Below are 15845 nucleotides of genomic sequence, written 5' to 3'. Positions count from 1 at the left end.
TTGGGCTGGAAGGACTCTGCCTCTTAGAGAGACAATGGTCTGTACCAAACAAACCCTTGTTTAAAAATCATTCTGGGGGTTGGGGATTTAGCTCAGTGGTAGAACGCTTGCCTAGCAAGCGCAAGGCCCTGGGTTTGGTCTCCAGCTCCGAAAAAAAGAAAAGAAAAAAAATTTGTTCTGTCTGTCTTGGCTGTTTTGCTAGTTCCCCTCTGGTTCTGCCTTTCCCTCCAGCCTGCTTTTTCACCTTTTCTTCCCCTCTAGGCACCTTGTTTTTCTGGCAGGCATTTTCCTTGGCCAGTGTGTTAATTTCCGTCACACTTACCTAAGTAGCCACTCGGATAGGCCCGAAGGGCAGATTATTCATGTGGCACGGACACTGGTCTGGGGCAGGACGGCTGCTAAGAGTTGCTGTGTAGATGAATGTCTCTGGAAGGATTGGTTAATGTTGTGAGAGGCCTGGGCACAAACTTTATTTTATTTCTGGTTCTCAGTAGTGTTGGTTGTTCAATAACCAGATTTCCATCAGCCTTAGAGACCTTAGGGAGGATGTAGGTGAGGGGGAAGGGCTTGCCAGGAAGGTTTCATTTTTTGTTTTCCTGAAGTTTCTGATTTTTTTTTCTCCTCCCAAAGCATCACACGGAGTTCTTAGGCCTAAATCGTGCCTCTGTATCACTCCCCCAGAGCTCTAGGGATATTGAGAGGAGAGGGTGCAGAAAGAACGACCCAGAGGGTGGGGAAATGTGTAACATCTGGACAATATGGAGTAGCTATTGTGTCAGACTTACTGCAGATGAGCTTATGAGCACAGGATCTGGGAAAGACTGAACCTGTGCACATTTCATCATGGATGGACGGAAGGGGAGGGGAAGGACCCATGAGGTCCCGCCCTCCTGAAGAACGGCTGACAGTTAACACCTGGTGGCAGGTGTGTGTTTTCCTCAACAGTGTGGCCAGTGATACTTTGCCCTTGCTCCAGCAAATAACCTCACCCACATTCTGGGCCACTCAAAAAGAATTCATGGAAGTAACAGGGGGGCTTGTTGAGAAGGTGTGCTCTGGCAGAGGAGGATGGGGGAGTGGGAAAATGGCTAAAATTCATTATCACAATGTAAAAAATTGTCAAACAATACACAGTTGCTACCTCTAGAATAGATCGGTCATATAGGGTTCGTTCTGGACCAGACCTGAGTTTATTGTTCCTTTTGACAATGGTCGAGCAGCATGGTTGAGGGGTGACCCATGGCATTTAATTACGGGGTTTTTTTTTTGGGGGTTTTTCTTGTTTTTTTGTTTTTTTTTTTTTTGTTTTTTTGGTTTTTATTTTTTAACTTTCAAATTTGGGAAGAAAATATTTGAGGGTATGTATCGACTCCTAGCATTCTAAGTGTATAAAGTAAAACTTCCCCTTCTGTGGCTTCACACGGTCTTATCCTGTTGTAATTCTACTGTTGCTGCAATTACTTACCCCAGACTTGAAAGCTACTCTGGGTACCACAAGCCAGGCTGTCTCCTAACCCTTTCCACATAACAGCAGTCGCCAAATATCAGTGCCCACTGTCTCTGTTGTTCAGAGATAGATAGCACCTCTCATGGGGTGATGGTGCATACAGCTTGGTAACTTTGAGGCTGCACAGTGCACACCTCCACCAGCCTTGTAAGAGGTTTCTCTGCTCCCTGTAGATACGAATATTTGATTGCTGGGTTTGCAGCTCTCCTGGGCAGCTTCTACACTCTCTTAGTGTTTGGCTCCCGCCCAGCCCACTGTCACTGGTTCCACGATGGATGCCCGGTCAACGCTGTTGGTAGAAGTTACAGGATGTGTGGTGGCGTGTGTCGGCAGAGGTGTTTGAACAAGGAGCTCGGGGAGCCTCGACACATGGTTCAGTGGTGGTGAGGAGTACTGTAGAAGGGGGATAGACCAGCGTAAAAGTCACTACGGCAGAATGAAGAGTGCTCACCAGGCCTCTGAAGCTGCATTCCTTCAGAAGGGGAGATAAACGGTGGCAGGGTAGGGAAGAGTTGACATCTGGTAGACCATGAGGGATGCCGTGGGATGCTGCTGCAGTTAGGCTTAGAGTCGCATATGTCTGCCTGCTTGCCGGACATGGGGTTGTGCAGTCTATTCTAATCTTACATAGGCTTTTGTACGGCTGGCCCATGGGAGTGAAGAGAACAGATCACATCTTATGCTACTGGGGTCTTGGAGAGAGATTGGCAGGAAGAAGTTTTCATACATAGGAAACAAAGCAAAATAGTTTCCTTTTTTTTTTAAAAAAAAAAGAACAGGGATTTTAAAAAAATAAGTGTTAATGTTGGAATATAAAGTGTTCCAGCATCCCAAAAGACACACCCGTTTACAGCCTGGTCCCCGATGAGTGGGACCAGACTAGCTCTAGAAAAGTGGTTGAGTTAGGAGGGCCTGACCTAATCAATGGACTAGGCCATTGGTGGTCTCTCGATTTGACGGCACAACTGAGGGGTAGTGGGAATTTTCTAGCGTGAGCCCTGCTGGAGGGAGCGGGATGCTGGGAGGGGCTGTTCATAGAGGCTGCACCTGGACCTGCCTTGCTTTCCTTTCTGGATGGCTGCTGTGGGGTCAGCTGCCTCCCCATCACTTGCTCCCGACGGCATGCTCTATTTGTCTGTCTTGGAGCCAGCTAACTGTGCACGGTACCCTCTGACACTGTAAGTGAGGCTGTTTGCTCAGCTGTGAGAAGGGACCGGCTGCACAGTGCCATGTCCAAGTTTGTAGCTTTCTGGACTGGTAGGTTAGGATGCTAAGGACTTAAAGGATTGTTAAGCTTTAGAGGGGAACACGATGTGGTGCTGTCTCCTCCCAGGTACGCTCAGAGGCCTGCTTGAGTTGCCTGCTCCGTTAGTGTTATGCCTTGGTAAAGGACACTCACAGTGCGGCCCTTCTCGCAGGCAGTGCGTTGATCTCATACAAACTACGTGTGAGGTTTCGAGCACAGACTGGACGTCTGAAGCAAGGGATCCCTGCTGGGTCACAGCTGTGGATGCTGTAGGTAACAGCAAGGCCACGCTCCTTCAGAGGCCAGCAGGAGACGGTCTTTCCTCTCATGACCTAGTATCTATGAGCTGCTGGGAACCATTCCAGTCTGTCGCTGAGGCCACATGGTTGTTTATACCCGTGTTTCTGTCTCTCTAATCTCGTGCAAGGAAGCCAGCTGGGTTGGATTTAGGGCCCACACGCGACCTCGTCCTTGCTGTCTCTGAAATGATCCCATTTCCAAATAAAGACACATTTCAAGGTTCTGGGGGTAGTAAGGACCTCAAGGCGTGTTTCTGAAGGGGCATCTTAATCCTACCCCATAACAGAACCCCACAATTTATGAAGAACAGAAGTCTTTTTTTATATAGTTCTAGATGCCGGGAGGGGCAGGGTCAGGCAGGGTTCAGGCAGGTTTGGCCGTCTGCTTTTTTTCCAGGATGGTGCCTCAGTGCCTTTGCTCGGGAGGGTTGGGGTGCTGTGTCCTCATACAGTGGAAGATTGAGAGAGCTGCATGCCGTGTGACACCTCCCTCATAGGAGCCCTGACCGCACTCACAGTGCAGAGCCTGCAGTAGAGTTTAGTCACCTCTTTAGAAAGCTACCTCCTAAACTCGTGCTTTGTCTTATTAGGGCTCAAACCTGGTCACTGCACAGGCTGTGTGAGTTGTTGGGTCACTGCATAGGCTGTGTGAGTTGTTGGGTCACTGCATAGGCTGTGTGAGTTGTTGGGTCACTGCATAGGCTGTGTGAGTTGTTGGGTCACTGCATAGGCTGTGTGAGTTGTTGGGTCACTGCACAGGCTGTGAGTTGTTGGGTCACTGCATAGACTGTGTGAGTTGTTGGGTCACTGCATAGGCTGTGTGAGTTGTTGGGTCACTGCATAGGCTGTGTGAGTGAGTTGTTGAATCACTGCACAGGCTGTGTGAATTGTTGGGTCACTGCATAGGCTGTGTGAGTGAGTTGTTGGGTCACTGCATAGGCTGTGTGAGTTGTTGGGTCACTGCACAGGCTGTGTGAGTTGTTGGGTCACTGCATAGGCTGTGTGAGTTGTCGGGTCACTGCAGAGGCTGTGTGAATTGTTGGGTCACTGCATAGGCTGTGTGAGTGAGTTGTTGGGTCACTGCATAGGCTGTGTGAGTGAGTTGTTGGGTCACTGCACAGGCTGTGTGAATTGTTGGGTCACTGCATAGGCTGTGTGTGAGTTGTTGGGTCACTGCATAGGCTGTGTGAGTGAGTTGTTGGGTCACTGCATAGGCTGTGTGAGTGAGTTGTTGGGTCACTGCATAGGCTGTGTGAGTGAGTTGTTGGGTCACTGCACAGGCTGTGTGAGTTGTCGGGTCACTGCAGAGGCTGTGTGAGTCAGGTCACTGCATAGGCTGTGTGAGTGAGTTAGTGTTATTGCATAGACAATGTAAGTAAGTTATAGTGTGTATGTATCAGTTGTGTATATGTGTGTGGGTGTATACATGTGTGTGTATAGTGTATATGTGTCAGTTGTGTATGTGTGATATATGCGTGTGTGTGTAGTGTATATGTAGTGTGTCTGTGTCAGTTGTGTATATGTGTGTGTGTCTGTGTGGTATGTGTATATGTGTGTGTGTCTGTGTGGTATGTGTATATGTGTGTGGTATGTGGTATGTATTGTGTGGTATATATGTGTATATGTAGTGTATGTAATGTATATGTGTGTCAGTTGTGTATAAGTGAGATGTGTATCTCTGTAGTGTGTATGCATGTGTGTGTGTAGTGTGTATGTGTGTGGTGTGTATGTGTGGTGTGTGTGTGTGTGTGTGTGTGCGCGCGCGCGCGCGCGCGCGCGCCATGTATGGATATGTGCTGTATATGCATGCATGTAGTGTGTGTGTGGTGTGTACTTGTTTGGTGTGTATGCATGCGTGCGCGCATGTATGTTTGTGTGAAATCTAGGCTCCATATGTGAATAAAGACACGATACTCATCTTTCAGAGTTTACTTTGCTTGTAGGATCATGTCTGGCTCCACCTGTTTTCCAGCAAATGACACAGTTTTGTTTTTTATGGCCAAATACAACTCCATTATTTATCTATGCCATGTTTTCTCTCAACACTTGTCTGCCGATGGATCCCACGCTAACTGTGTAACTCAGCTCTTGTGGCCTGTGTTGGGGTTCCAGTGAGGTGTAGACACCTTCAGAAGAGTTCCATCAGTGACAAGCCTGGATCCGAGGGCTGTTTTACTTTTAGGTTTCCTTTCTCAGGAACTTCCTTAGCATAGCTAATTGGCATGACCCCCAGCCTTGCTAAGATTTATTATCATATATTTTTTTTTTTAGTGATATTCTGATTGAGTTGGGATTTCCTTGATAGTTAAGAAGTCGAATGGTTCTCAAACATATACTGCTCATTTGTACTTGTCCTTTTAAAAAATTCTTCTAATATTATACTTATAGGTGTTTGCCCGTGTGTCTGTATACCATGTCCGTGCCCGGTGTCCACAGATGTGAGGAGAGGGTATTGTGTCCTCTGTAACTGAAGTTACCGATGGTTGTGAGCCCCTTGCTGGGAATCAAATCCAGCTCCTGTAGGAGAGAAGACAGTGCTCTTAACCAGTAGATGGGTTAGTTTTATTTGTTGACACAAACTAGAGTCATTTGGGAAGAGGGAGCCTTTACTTAGAAAATACCTCCATTGGATTATCCTGTGGGCAAATCCGTGGGGAGTTTTCTTGATTAATAAGGGATGTGGGAGAGCCAAATTACTGTGGGTGGTGCCACCCCAGGACAGGTGGTCCCAGGTTCTGTAGAACAAGCCAGTGAGCAGCATTCCTCATGGCCTCTGCTCCAGTTCCTGCCTCCAGACTCCTGCCTTGTGCTGGGAGCCTCCGGGCCTGGAGAGGGTAGTGGTGGTGGGGACAGAGCACAGAGTAGGACTCTGGTGTGGCTTTAAAGTCCGAGCATCTCCAGTCGGACGTTCTAGCTCTCTAACTGTACTGAAATGCTGATGATAACTTCTAAAATGTCCTAAGAACTTTCTTTCTCTTTCTGAAGGTTAAAAGGCTGCTGGCTTGGATGATTGACACCAGCCTGACAGCTGGGGGTGGGGATTAAGTAATGTGGCATTTGTTCTACCTCAGCCGGAACTGCCAGGCTCTAACTTTCAGCCTGGTAGGAAGTCCCAGGAAGAAAAAGGGACACTTTGAAAAGTGATTATATCCCTTATTACTAAGTTATAAAAAGTTTCCTATGAAAGCTATCTAAGGGGAAAATCAGAAAGATCCTAAGTGGGGAAAGGGAAAAATTCCTTCCTAGATTTCTTCTTATGTCCTGTCCAAAAAAAGTTCTCCTCAGCAGAGGTCCTCTTAGCTCAGTTCTCTCTCAGCCCAGTTCTTCCTTTTCTCTTTGTCCTCAGCACTTATACATCTTTCAGGATACGTGGTCACCTGGTAAAAAGTTTGTCACACGTTCACACATAAAATCAAATCATAAATTGAAATAGAAGTTTACAACAGGGAATGTTTACATGCATATCCATTAGGAATAATCATCTCAGTAAACATTCATCACCTATCACAGCTCCACACGTTCATGGAAGGTCAAAAACTCTAAGTTATTAGTGAAGTTTCATATAGATAAACTCAGTCAGTATTTTATCCTCTGTGCTAGCACCTAAAATAAATCGTTAATAATTACCTTTTTATGACCTCTGGTTAATTGCTTTACAACCTCTTGGAAAGTCTGGAGAAAGTCTAGAAAGTCTAGGAGAAAGTCTGGTTACCATCTCAGAGCAATTAACTGGTGACACCTGGGAGACTGGCAGAGTTCTCACTGCAGTTTTGACTATCGGAAAATGACCTAACAACAGTCCCACTATAAAAGAGCTTATAATCACTGATGATATAATTTTAGGAATCCTTATAGGATCATCATTAGACTTCTGATGTCTTCTATTTGTCTATATTAGCATCACTACAAGACAGGACATCTTCATAGATCTGCAGAGATCTGCTCCAAAAAGGGTGGGGCTAACATCTAGTGGTTGTTATATGTGTTTAATAATATCAGGAAAAGCATAACAATAGCAGAAATCTTTCCTAAAATGAATTCTCTTAGGCCTTGCCTAGGAGAGGGATTACATGCTAGTTATTAGCTTGTCCTATGATGGCTCCTAACAGCCTTGAGTTCCTGACCTGACTCCCCTCAGTGATGTAGTGTCACCTGAGAGTTGTCAGGTGACGTCAACCCTCTCCTCTCCAAGTTGCTTTTGGCCATGATGCTTATCACAGTGATGGAAAGCAAACAAGGACAACCACTGAGCTGCTTCTCCAGCCCTGAACAGTTGTTGTTCACTAATTAGGACGGTTTGAAGCTTTGCTCTTTGGTTTATTTGAGTCCTTTATACATTATAGATATTAATCCCCCGTCAGATGCTGGGCTGGCAAATGTTTTCTCCTATCCTTCGGTTGTCTTTTACCCCTGTAGTTTCCTGCGCCATGACGAAACTTTTTAATTCAGTTTGCTAGTTCTCATCATTAATTTTCCCAGAGTCCTCTTCTGAAAGTCCTTGCCTGTGCTTGCAATTTCGTGCTTTCTGTTTGCTCTAGCAATTTCAGAGTCACAGGTCTTGCCTTGAGGTCTTTGATCCAGTTTGAGCAGATTTGCACTGTGGTGTTTTTCTTTGTTGTGCCTAGCATCTGAGGAGTAGGAGGGCTTCTTCTTGCTGTCATTAGATTATAACAGTTCGTGGGGCTTCTCGTTGCTGCTTACACTGCACCGACCGGCCGCTAACTGGGTGGAACACAGCAGATAGGGAAGATGTAGCCGTTCTGCTATCACCGTGTGATAAGCTGTGAGAAGATGCATTTGAAATAGATGGTGACTTTGAGGCCATCCCGTGCCAAGCTGTGATGTGCTGATTTGGTAAAGGGGGAGGCAGGCAGTGACTGAGCCATGTCGTGACCTGGCAGGGTGTGGCAGGAAGATGGGCAGAGTTGACCTTTCAACCCAGGCTCTGCCCACACTTGTAGCCTACGTTCATCCTGGGAACAGCTTTTGGCTTTCTTCTGGTTTTAACATGATGTTTGCATACGACGAGCATCCAGTAAATATTTATCAAATCATTTCCTACCATCTTCCGTGTGTTTACTATTAAACAAAACAAAACAAAATCAAAACAGTCGCAGTGTCCAGTTCTGCGTGTGTTCAGTTTCTTATCAGTGTTTTCATTTTATGAAGGAACTGGTACACTTGTCGAGCGCATTGCAAAGACTTTGCTCAGGTCTGAAACTTGTGTGCATGAAAACACGTGTGCGGGGTATGGAATCTATTAATGCATAGCGTGCTCTGATATGAACTGATACTTTACTTTTAAGGGATTTTCATTACAGCTTTATTGACTGTGGGTGAGGGGACACATATGATGTCCAGGCATGTATGTGGAGGTCAGGGTATAACTTGTGAGAATCTCTCCATTCACCCTAGGGTCCTAGGATTGGCAGCCTTTGTGGCAGACACCTCACTGCTGAGGCAGCCCTAGCCCCATGTTGTTGACACTTTAAATAGAGTTGGGAAAATAACCCTTAGGCTGTAAGGAGCTTACTTTGTATGTTCCATGGAAACACTGTTTTTTATTTATGTTTTATTTCCGTAGTTAAAACAACCCATGCTTTTCTCTCCTCTAGAACTTTCTGTTACTCGATGAACTGCCAGAGCGCAAAGCCCAGGAACCATCTGATGGCAAAGCCATCGTTCACGTGCAAGATTTTACCGCTTTCTGGGACAAGGTAACCTCCCCGTGATTTCAGAGACATCGTGGGCGACACTGGTAAAGCAGAGAATTTTACAAAGTCTGAAAAGGCAATCAGTTCATCTGTTGAAAATTTTATAGAAACTCTTAAAATCCAAAAACTTGAAAGTTGTTCTTTAAAAATATTATTTTACTTTATGTGTGTGTGTGTGTGTGTGTGGGTCTGAGTACATGTTTGTGTGGAGCGGCCTGCAGAGGTCAGAAGAGGGCATCGGATCCTCTGGAGCTGGGCTTGCAGGTGGTTACAACCCATCCTGTGGGTGCAGGAACCAGGCTCAAGTTCTCTGGAAGAACAGCCAGGGCCCCTAACTGCTGAGCCATCTCTCCAGCTCCTGCAGGTTGCTGTTAATCACAAAAGCTTTCATCATTGCTTTGGTTTGAACTGAATGTGTTGATATGGGTAATGTTAGAATGCATGGGCTTAGTAAGGGATCTGTTAACTGTACATATTCTATAGGTTAACTGCATATTCTATAGGTTAACTGTACATTCTATAGGTTAACTATGCTTATTGTATAGATTAACTGTACATTCTATAGGTCAACTGTGCACTGCACATTCTATAGGTTAACCGCATACATTCTATAGGTTAACTGCATATCTCTATAGGTTAATCACATGCATTCTATAGGTTACATGCATACTTCTATAGATTAACTGCATATATTCTGTAGGGTAACTGCACATTCAATAGGTTAACTGCATGCATTCTAAACTGTCCTAGACTTTTATCTTGTTTTAACATCATCTTGTAGCATTTGAACAGAGTCTTTGATTTGTGTTTTTTTGGGGGGGTCATAGTGAGGACCCCAGTATTCTGTGCCTCAGGATAGAGTACCTGAGTGTCAACCTGCAGGGAGGAGCTAGCAGGTCCATGCAGTAAGCTCTGTGGGTTCTAGGTGTAGGTTTCACATGTGCCAAGAAGATGAGTAAGACAGGTGGGGTCAGGGCATTTCCCTCATTGGTTCCTATGGGTTATTTGATCAAATAGGAAGACTAACAGGGAAGACCGCAAGGAAGTGCTCATTCTTATGTCCCTCTGCCCACTGCTTCCAGCCTGCTGCATCTCAGCCTTGGCTTTACTGTGCATAACTTCCTCTCAGTCTGGAAAACGTAGTCACTGAATGGGTGCGTGGTTTGTTAGTAGTGATAGAAGCACAGAGGAGGCCATGGTAGGTGGGGCTGCCCAGAGATTGGCAGGAAGGTGCTACCAATGGCAGGGCGAAGGAAACAGCATTCACCTGGATCCCAGCCTCTGTCAGATGCTGGGAGGTTTACTTAAGTTTGGAACATAGGTGAGAGCTAGTTAGAAGCTGAGAAACGGTCCTTCCCAGCTCTGTTTTGCCTCCACTTGCCCCACGGTACACATGTCAAACCACAGACTCCAGCTGCCTTTGTACGCCTGCCCATGTTTAAGCATTGTGTGGCCTGCATCACATTCCCCTAATTTTGATGTACTGGCAGCTCTGCCCACAGTCCAACAGTGTGTTTCTAGATTTGGAGAACCACATTCCTGCATTCGCTACACATGGAAATTCTTGCAAGGTTCTTTACCTGGCCTGGAAGTTTCTTTTTAGCTGCTTAGCATATCCTAGGCCAGTACATTTAAAGTGTTGATGGGAACCTTCAGGGAAAATGCCACTGTAAAGTATCCCAGGTTAATGCTTTTGGATTGGACACAGCACTGGGGGAGATCTTGTTAACCAAGTTTCTCCTCTCTCCAACTCTGCAACATTGTTTTTCCTCTCCAACTCTGCAACACTGTTTCTCCTCTCTCCAACTCAGCACCATTGTTTCTCCTCTCTCCAACTCCATAACATTGTTCCTCCTCTCTCCAACTCTGCAACCTTGTTTCTTCTCTCTACAACTCCGCAATACGGTTTCTCCTCTCTCCAACTTTGCAACATTGTTTCTCTGCTCTCCAACTCTGCAACATTGTTTCTCCTCTCTCCAACTCTGCAACATTGTTTCTTCTCTCTACAACTCCGCAATACTGTTTCTCCTCTCTCCAACTTTGCAACATTGTTTCTCCGCTCTCCAACTCTGCAACATTGTTTTTCCTCTCTCCAACTCTGCAACATTGTTTTTCCTCTCTCCAACTCTGCAACATTGTTTCTTCTCTTTCCAACTCTGCAGTGTTGAGGTTGTCCTGCTCTTCTAATTGCTGTCAGGCTTCTGTTTCCAGACAGAACTATACCATCAGTCTCCCTGCCTTTGTTTGTGGGATGATTATAACCCTTGCAAGGGATTCCCTTTGGTCAGGACCATATAGACCATTGGAGAAGCACAGACCTTGGAGTTTCCTGGGAGAAGCTGGGGTAGAAGGCAGAACACGCTGGGCTGGCAGTTGAGACATACTGACTGGATTGTATAACAGCCCACTGTGAGTCCTGCTAGGAAAAGCTCTTCTCATTAACCTGGTTCTCATTTACAAACCCTGCCTTTCGGCTTCAGATTGTGGTTCTGGGGGACTGTACATCCCAGAGGGGCAGCGCACTACTGCCTGCTGCAATCACTGCTGTATTTCCAGGGGATGGCCCAGCTTGCACTTAGAACTCACCAATGTTGGCATCACTGTGGGACTATCTAGATCCTGAGAGTGCAGAGCCAAAGCTTCCTAAGCCATCTGTCCTGTCTGTCTTCTCCTGCATACAATGGAGCAGCACTCAGGCCTGAGCCTGGGCTGTGGGGGTGCTCTTTGTCCTAACATGGAGCCTGTGACTCGTAGATTTTGTCCTTTCCTGCACAAAGCAGATCTGCCCTTCAGAAAATCATTTTCTAGAGTTCAGATGTCCGTGTAGCCTTCAGCGTATAATAATAATAATAATAATAATAATAATAATAATAATTTATACAATAATTATTACTAATTATTGTGATATGAAGAACCATCTCAGTGTGCTGTAGAGAACACTGGTCCTTTAAGAGAGTGCCTTACCAAAGGGTTAAAGTGATGAATTTCTGTGAATTTCCTACAGCCTTAACTATGTGGTACCTACAGCTATACCTCAGAGGCAGTGCAGATGGTATCAAATCTGGGAATTGACCCTCTTAGGTCAATCCACAGACAGCAGCATTCCAGCATCATGCTCCACAGTTACCATCCACTAAGTGTATTATGCTGTCAGATGTGTTGGTGCTAGATTTAGATAAAAGCTCTTACCGTTGGTGATCTGAAGGTCATCCGTGCTCCTAATGTCAGTCACCCTCCTCTCTTTTGTAACTTTCAGTTCTGCTGAAGGCCGGCCAAGTCAGGGTGCTGATTGGAAAGTCAGTCTCATTCTGGTTCTGGTCCATGCTATTCCATTAAGACCCCTGAAGCATTCGCTTCTCAATTGATTTTGCAACATGTGGAAGTTCTATATAGATGTGAATTTGATTTGGCTTCTTGAAGAAATTTAACTGAGAAAATGTAAAACACCTTAAAAATGTCCAATGCTTAGTTTCCTGAAATTTAGTGCAGGTTGAACACCTTATCTGAAACGTTTGAATCAACTGTTCCAGATTTTTGATGATGATTTTTGACCTTGATGATGAGATCCGGTATAAACATGAAAATCACGCATGCCTCATATCTACCTTGAACACATGGCCTTAGTGTGATTTATCGTGAATTTACAGATGGAGTCTCACACTTGGGCTGTCAATACATTGCACTCCAAAGAACCTGGTGTTAAGTCTTTGCACTTGGAATTCTTAAATGAATCATACACAGACTGTTACATTTTCCTAAAATGTGTATATTGCTCATGGATGTGATTTGTGATAGCGTAATGTGACTTACCATCCTCCCCGCCCGCTGCATTAGAGGAGCTTGCAATGCCACAGTTCATAGTAGCAGGACCGTGCTGACCCTGTTCAGCGTGGCTAAGTGAGGCACACCACATCACTTTGACCTGCTCACCTACACTGAGTTTAATGGGTTCATTTTTGTTGTTGAACTCAAACCCTCATCACCATGTTGACAGTAGTAGTGGGGTTTGTTTTCTGTCTTTAACTTCATGGACACCAAATGTCATCCTGAGTCCCGAGTGCATTGCCAGGATCCATTGGAAAGCCACAGTTAGGGATGGCACCAAACCGCTCCTCACAGCCAGGCATGTTGCATTCTTCTGCTGCCACCACGTGGGAGTTAATGACATAGATTAAAGCTAAGGTCCCCGAGAAAATTTAGGAATGGTTAAAATTCTCCTGCGTGTCTTGTTCTGCTTAAAATATTGTTTTAGGGCGTTAATGTGAACCAAGAGTCTCCCAGCATGGCGTCGTCCTTTTTACCGCTTAAATTCTGTATGCATGTGGAAGTCTGGACTCGTTTATTTAAATAGGTTGGGTTCATTTAAATTAAAAGGCGTGAAAAGGCTGTCAAGGCATAGATCTAAAGTGAGGAAGAAATATGGGCTGTGTTTGTGTATCAGTAGCTGTGGTTTTACTTCTTCTCCTGTTTAAAGATTACGTTATCTCTCTAAAGTGAGACATTTTTGTAAACTTTACCTCATAGGCATTAGACACTCCTACCCTGCAAGGTCTTTCCTTCACTGCCAGACCTGGTGAGTTGTTAGCTGTGGTCGGCCCAGTCGGAGCAGGCAAGGTGAGTGTTTTGTTTCGTCCTGTCTTCAGGTTGGCTCACTGGGAATCACTGACGGGACCACCATTCGGGATAGAAGGACTAGAGAGTGGGACACTTCTTCTCGCCAGTGTGGCTGCTGAATGCTCCAGAGTTTTAGAAGGCTGTCCAGCTTTAAACAGTTCTTAGGACGCACCCAAGTCACGTCAGTACATTCTTAGCAAAGTACATCCCTGGTCTCCCATGCTTGGACCAAAAGAAGCCCAGGCCCTGGGCAGCTAGGAGTCCTGGGCAAGGCAGACAAATGGTCTCAAGGGAGTGTCTCATGCTCGATGATCATGGGAGGCACAGGCTTGTTAAACTGGATAGGATTCCATCCGTGTAGGATGAAGGTCTGTCCTTTAGAATTCCTTTAAATAAACATCTTCTGAGTGTATAGTTGGTGCATGGCCTTTCTGGGACAAGCACTTCCAAACAAAGGAGATCTGGATTAGCAGGATGCGGCTGCAGCTTCCTTCAGTATCGGACGGGCGAAGCTTCTCTTGTGCTGGGCCTCCATTGCTGCCAGTGCTCTCTTTTGTTTATTGATTGATGATTGATTGATTGATTGATTGATTGAGGCTGAATCTCAAAATGCCCACAGTGACCTCAAACTTGCAGAGGCTGATCGTCTTGCCTCTGTGTCCCTGGTGCTGATATTATAGGCATACACCGCCATGCCCAGCGAAGCTTGTTAGTTGTACGTGGGATTTCACATAGTATTTTTAATTGCGTATAGCCAGCATCACATTAGGAGCAAGATCATTCGGGAGGGCGGGTTGTCACAACCTATTTCTGTACCCTATGTTTTGTTTTGTTTTTGTTTTTTTGATTTTTAATGAGCATCACTTTACTGTTGGCCAGTGGTGCTATTTCTGTTTTGTTTTCTTGTTTTAACTGCAGCGTCCACTGCCGTTTTAAATGAGAGGCTGGCGCTTGTCAAGCCACCATGGCTGGGCAGCGCCCGGAGTTTGGTTTACTCTGTGCTTGACATTAACAGCCTGTGTGTGTTGTGAACTCTGTTTCAGTCGTCCCTGTTGAGCGCGGTGCTCGGTGAGCTGCCTCCCACCAGTGGGCTGGTCAGCGTGCACGGGAGGATCGCCTACGTTTCCCAGCAGCCCTGGGTGTTCTCAGGAACCGTGAGGAGCAATATTTTATTTGGGAGGAAATACGAGAAAGAACGCTACGAGAAAGTCATCAAGGCCTGTGCTCTGAAGAAGGTGATGACTCTTGGCTCTCCCATACTCTAACCGCCTGCCTTGGGAGGTTTTCTAAGTTATTGTGATTCTTCAGCTCAGCCTTTGGAAGCCTGCCTACCCTCGTCCATCACAGTTTGCTTTGGTTTTATTACGGTCTGTTTAATTTTAACCATCTGTCTGTGCTGATCATCACAACCATGGCCTTGCTCACCTCACCCTAGGGGAGCACCCCTCCCAACCTGTATCTGTAATCCTTCACTTAAAAAAAGAGATGTATTTATTTTCATCTTACGTGTGTGGCGTTTGGCCTGCGTGCCTGCCTGTGTACATCTGGTGCTTACAGAGGTGAGGAGAAGGTGATGGGTCCCTTCGAACTGAAGTTACAGATGGCTGTGAGCCATTATGTGGGTGCTGGGGGTCGAGTGCTCCTAACCATTGAGCCGTCTTTCCAGCACCTGGACTTTAACATTGAACGGTTATAAAAACTGGCAAAAGTGGGGGTTAGTGTATTGAGCCCTTGTGCCCCCGCCACACAGCCTGAGCAACAGTCAGCTGGCGACGCGTCTTCAGTCATTTCTAGCTGCACTCTTGAAGCCCCACCCACCCATATCCTACATCCTACATTATTTTCTAAGGGATTCTGGACCCTTTGTATCTTATCTGTGAACTCTTTCATTATTAATGGTTAAAAGAAGTGATTTGGGGTGGTGGAGGGGTTGTGATGGTGTGGTTACCACAACCATATCACGTGTAAGGAAATGACAAAATTGCTCGAGACAACCCACATTCTGACCAGTCTGTTGTGCTGAGCTTTAACAGTCCAAGAATGACCTGGAAGAGAGGCTACAGCTGGGGCCCAACTTTGGCTGGCTGGCTGGCTGGCTTTCTTTCTTTCTCTCTTTCTCTCTTTCTTTCTTTCTTTCTCTCTTTCTTTCTTTCTTTCATTCTTACTTCATTTTTCATTATTGAAAAAAATGTTTCAATAGTTTCTTTCATTTTTTTAAATTCTACAACATTTCATCAGGAGAGGGAAGATTTTCCAGAAATGACTTTGATCTGCCCAGAAAATAATTTGATGAGATATTTTATTACACGTGAAGATTTTTAGTAAACTTGATAGATGATCGACAGAAGCCTTGCATACCTGAGAGGGGAATCTGAGTGGGAAGACAAAAGACGAATGCCTACAGCGTGCCTCACTTTGGCTGTAAAAACTAGTCTACAGTGGCTTGTGAGTGAGTGCTTGCCACA

General features: G+C 45.5%; 1 protein-coding gene across 4 annotated transcripts in view; it reads left to right on the top strand.

Moving 5' to 3' along the window:
• The window catches only part of Abcc4 (ATP binding cassette subfamily C member 4), a 234972-nt gene that overhangs the window by 83422 nt on the left and 135705 nt on the right, over positions 1 to 15845 (top strand). For all 4 annotated transcript variants that reach the window (XM_087584853.1, XM_087584855.1, XM_087584854.1 and 1 more), the window contains 3 exon segments: positions 8668 to 8769; positions 13291 to 13380; positions 14424 to 14615. In XM_087584853.1, the coding sequence (XP_087440979.1) occupies positions 8668 to 8769; positions 13291 to 13380; positions 14424 to 14615 (384 nt within the window).

Source organism: Rattus norvegicus, chromosome 15 (assembly GCF_021556685.1).
Source record: "Rattus norvegicus strain SHRSP/BbbUtx chromosome 15, alternate assembly SHRSP_T2T, whole genome shotgun sequence".
Taxonomy (NCBI): Eukaryota; Metazoa; Chordata; class Mammalia; order Rodentia; family Muridae; genus Rattus; species Rattus norvegicus.
This window is presented reverse-complemented; position numbering and strand designations above follow the sequence as displayed.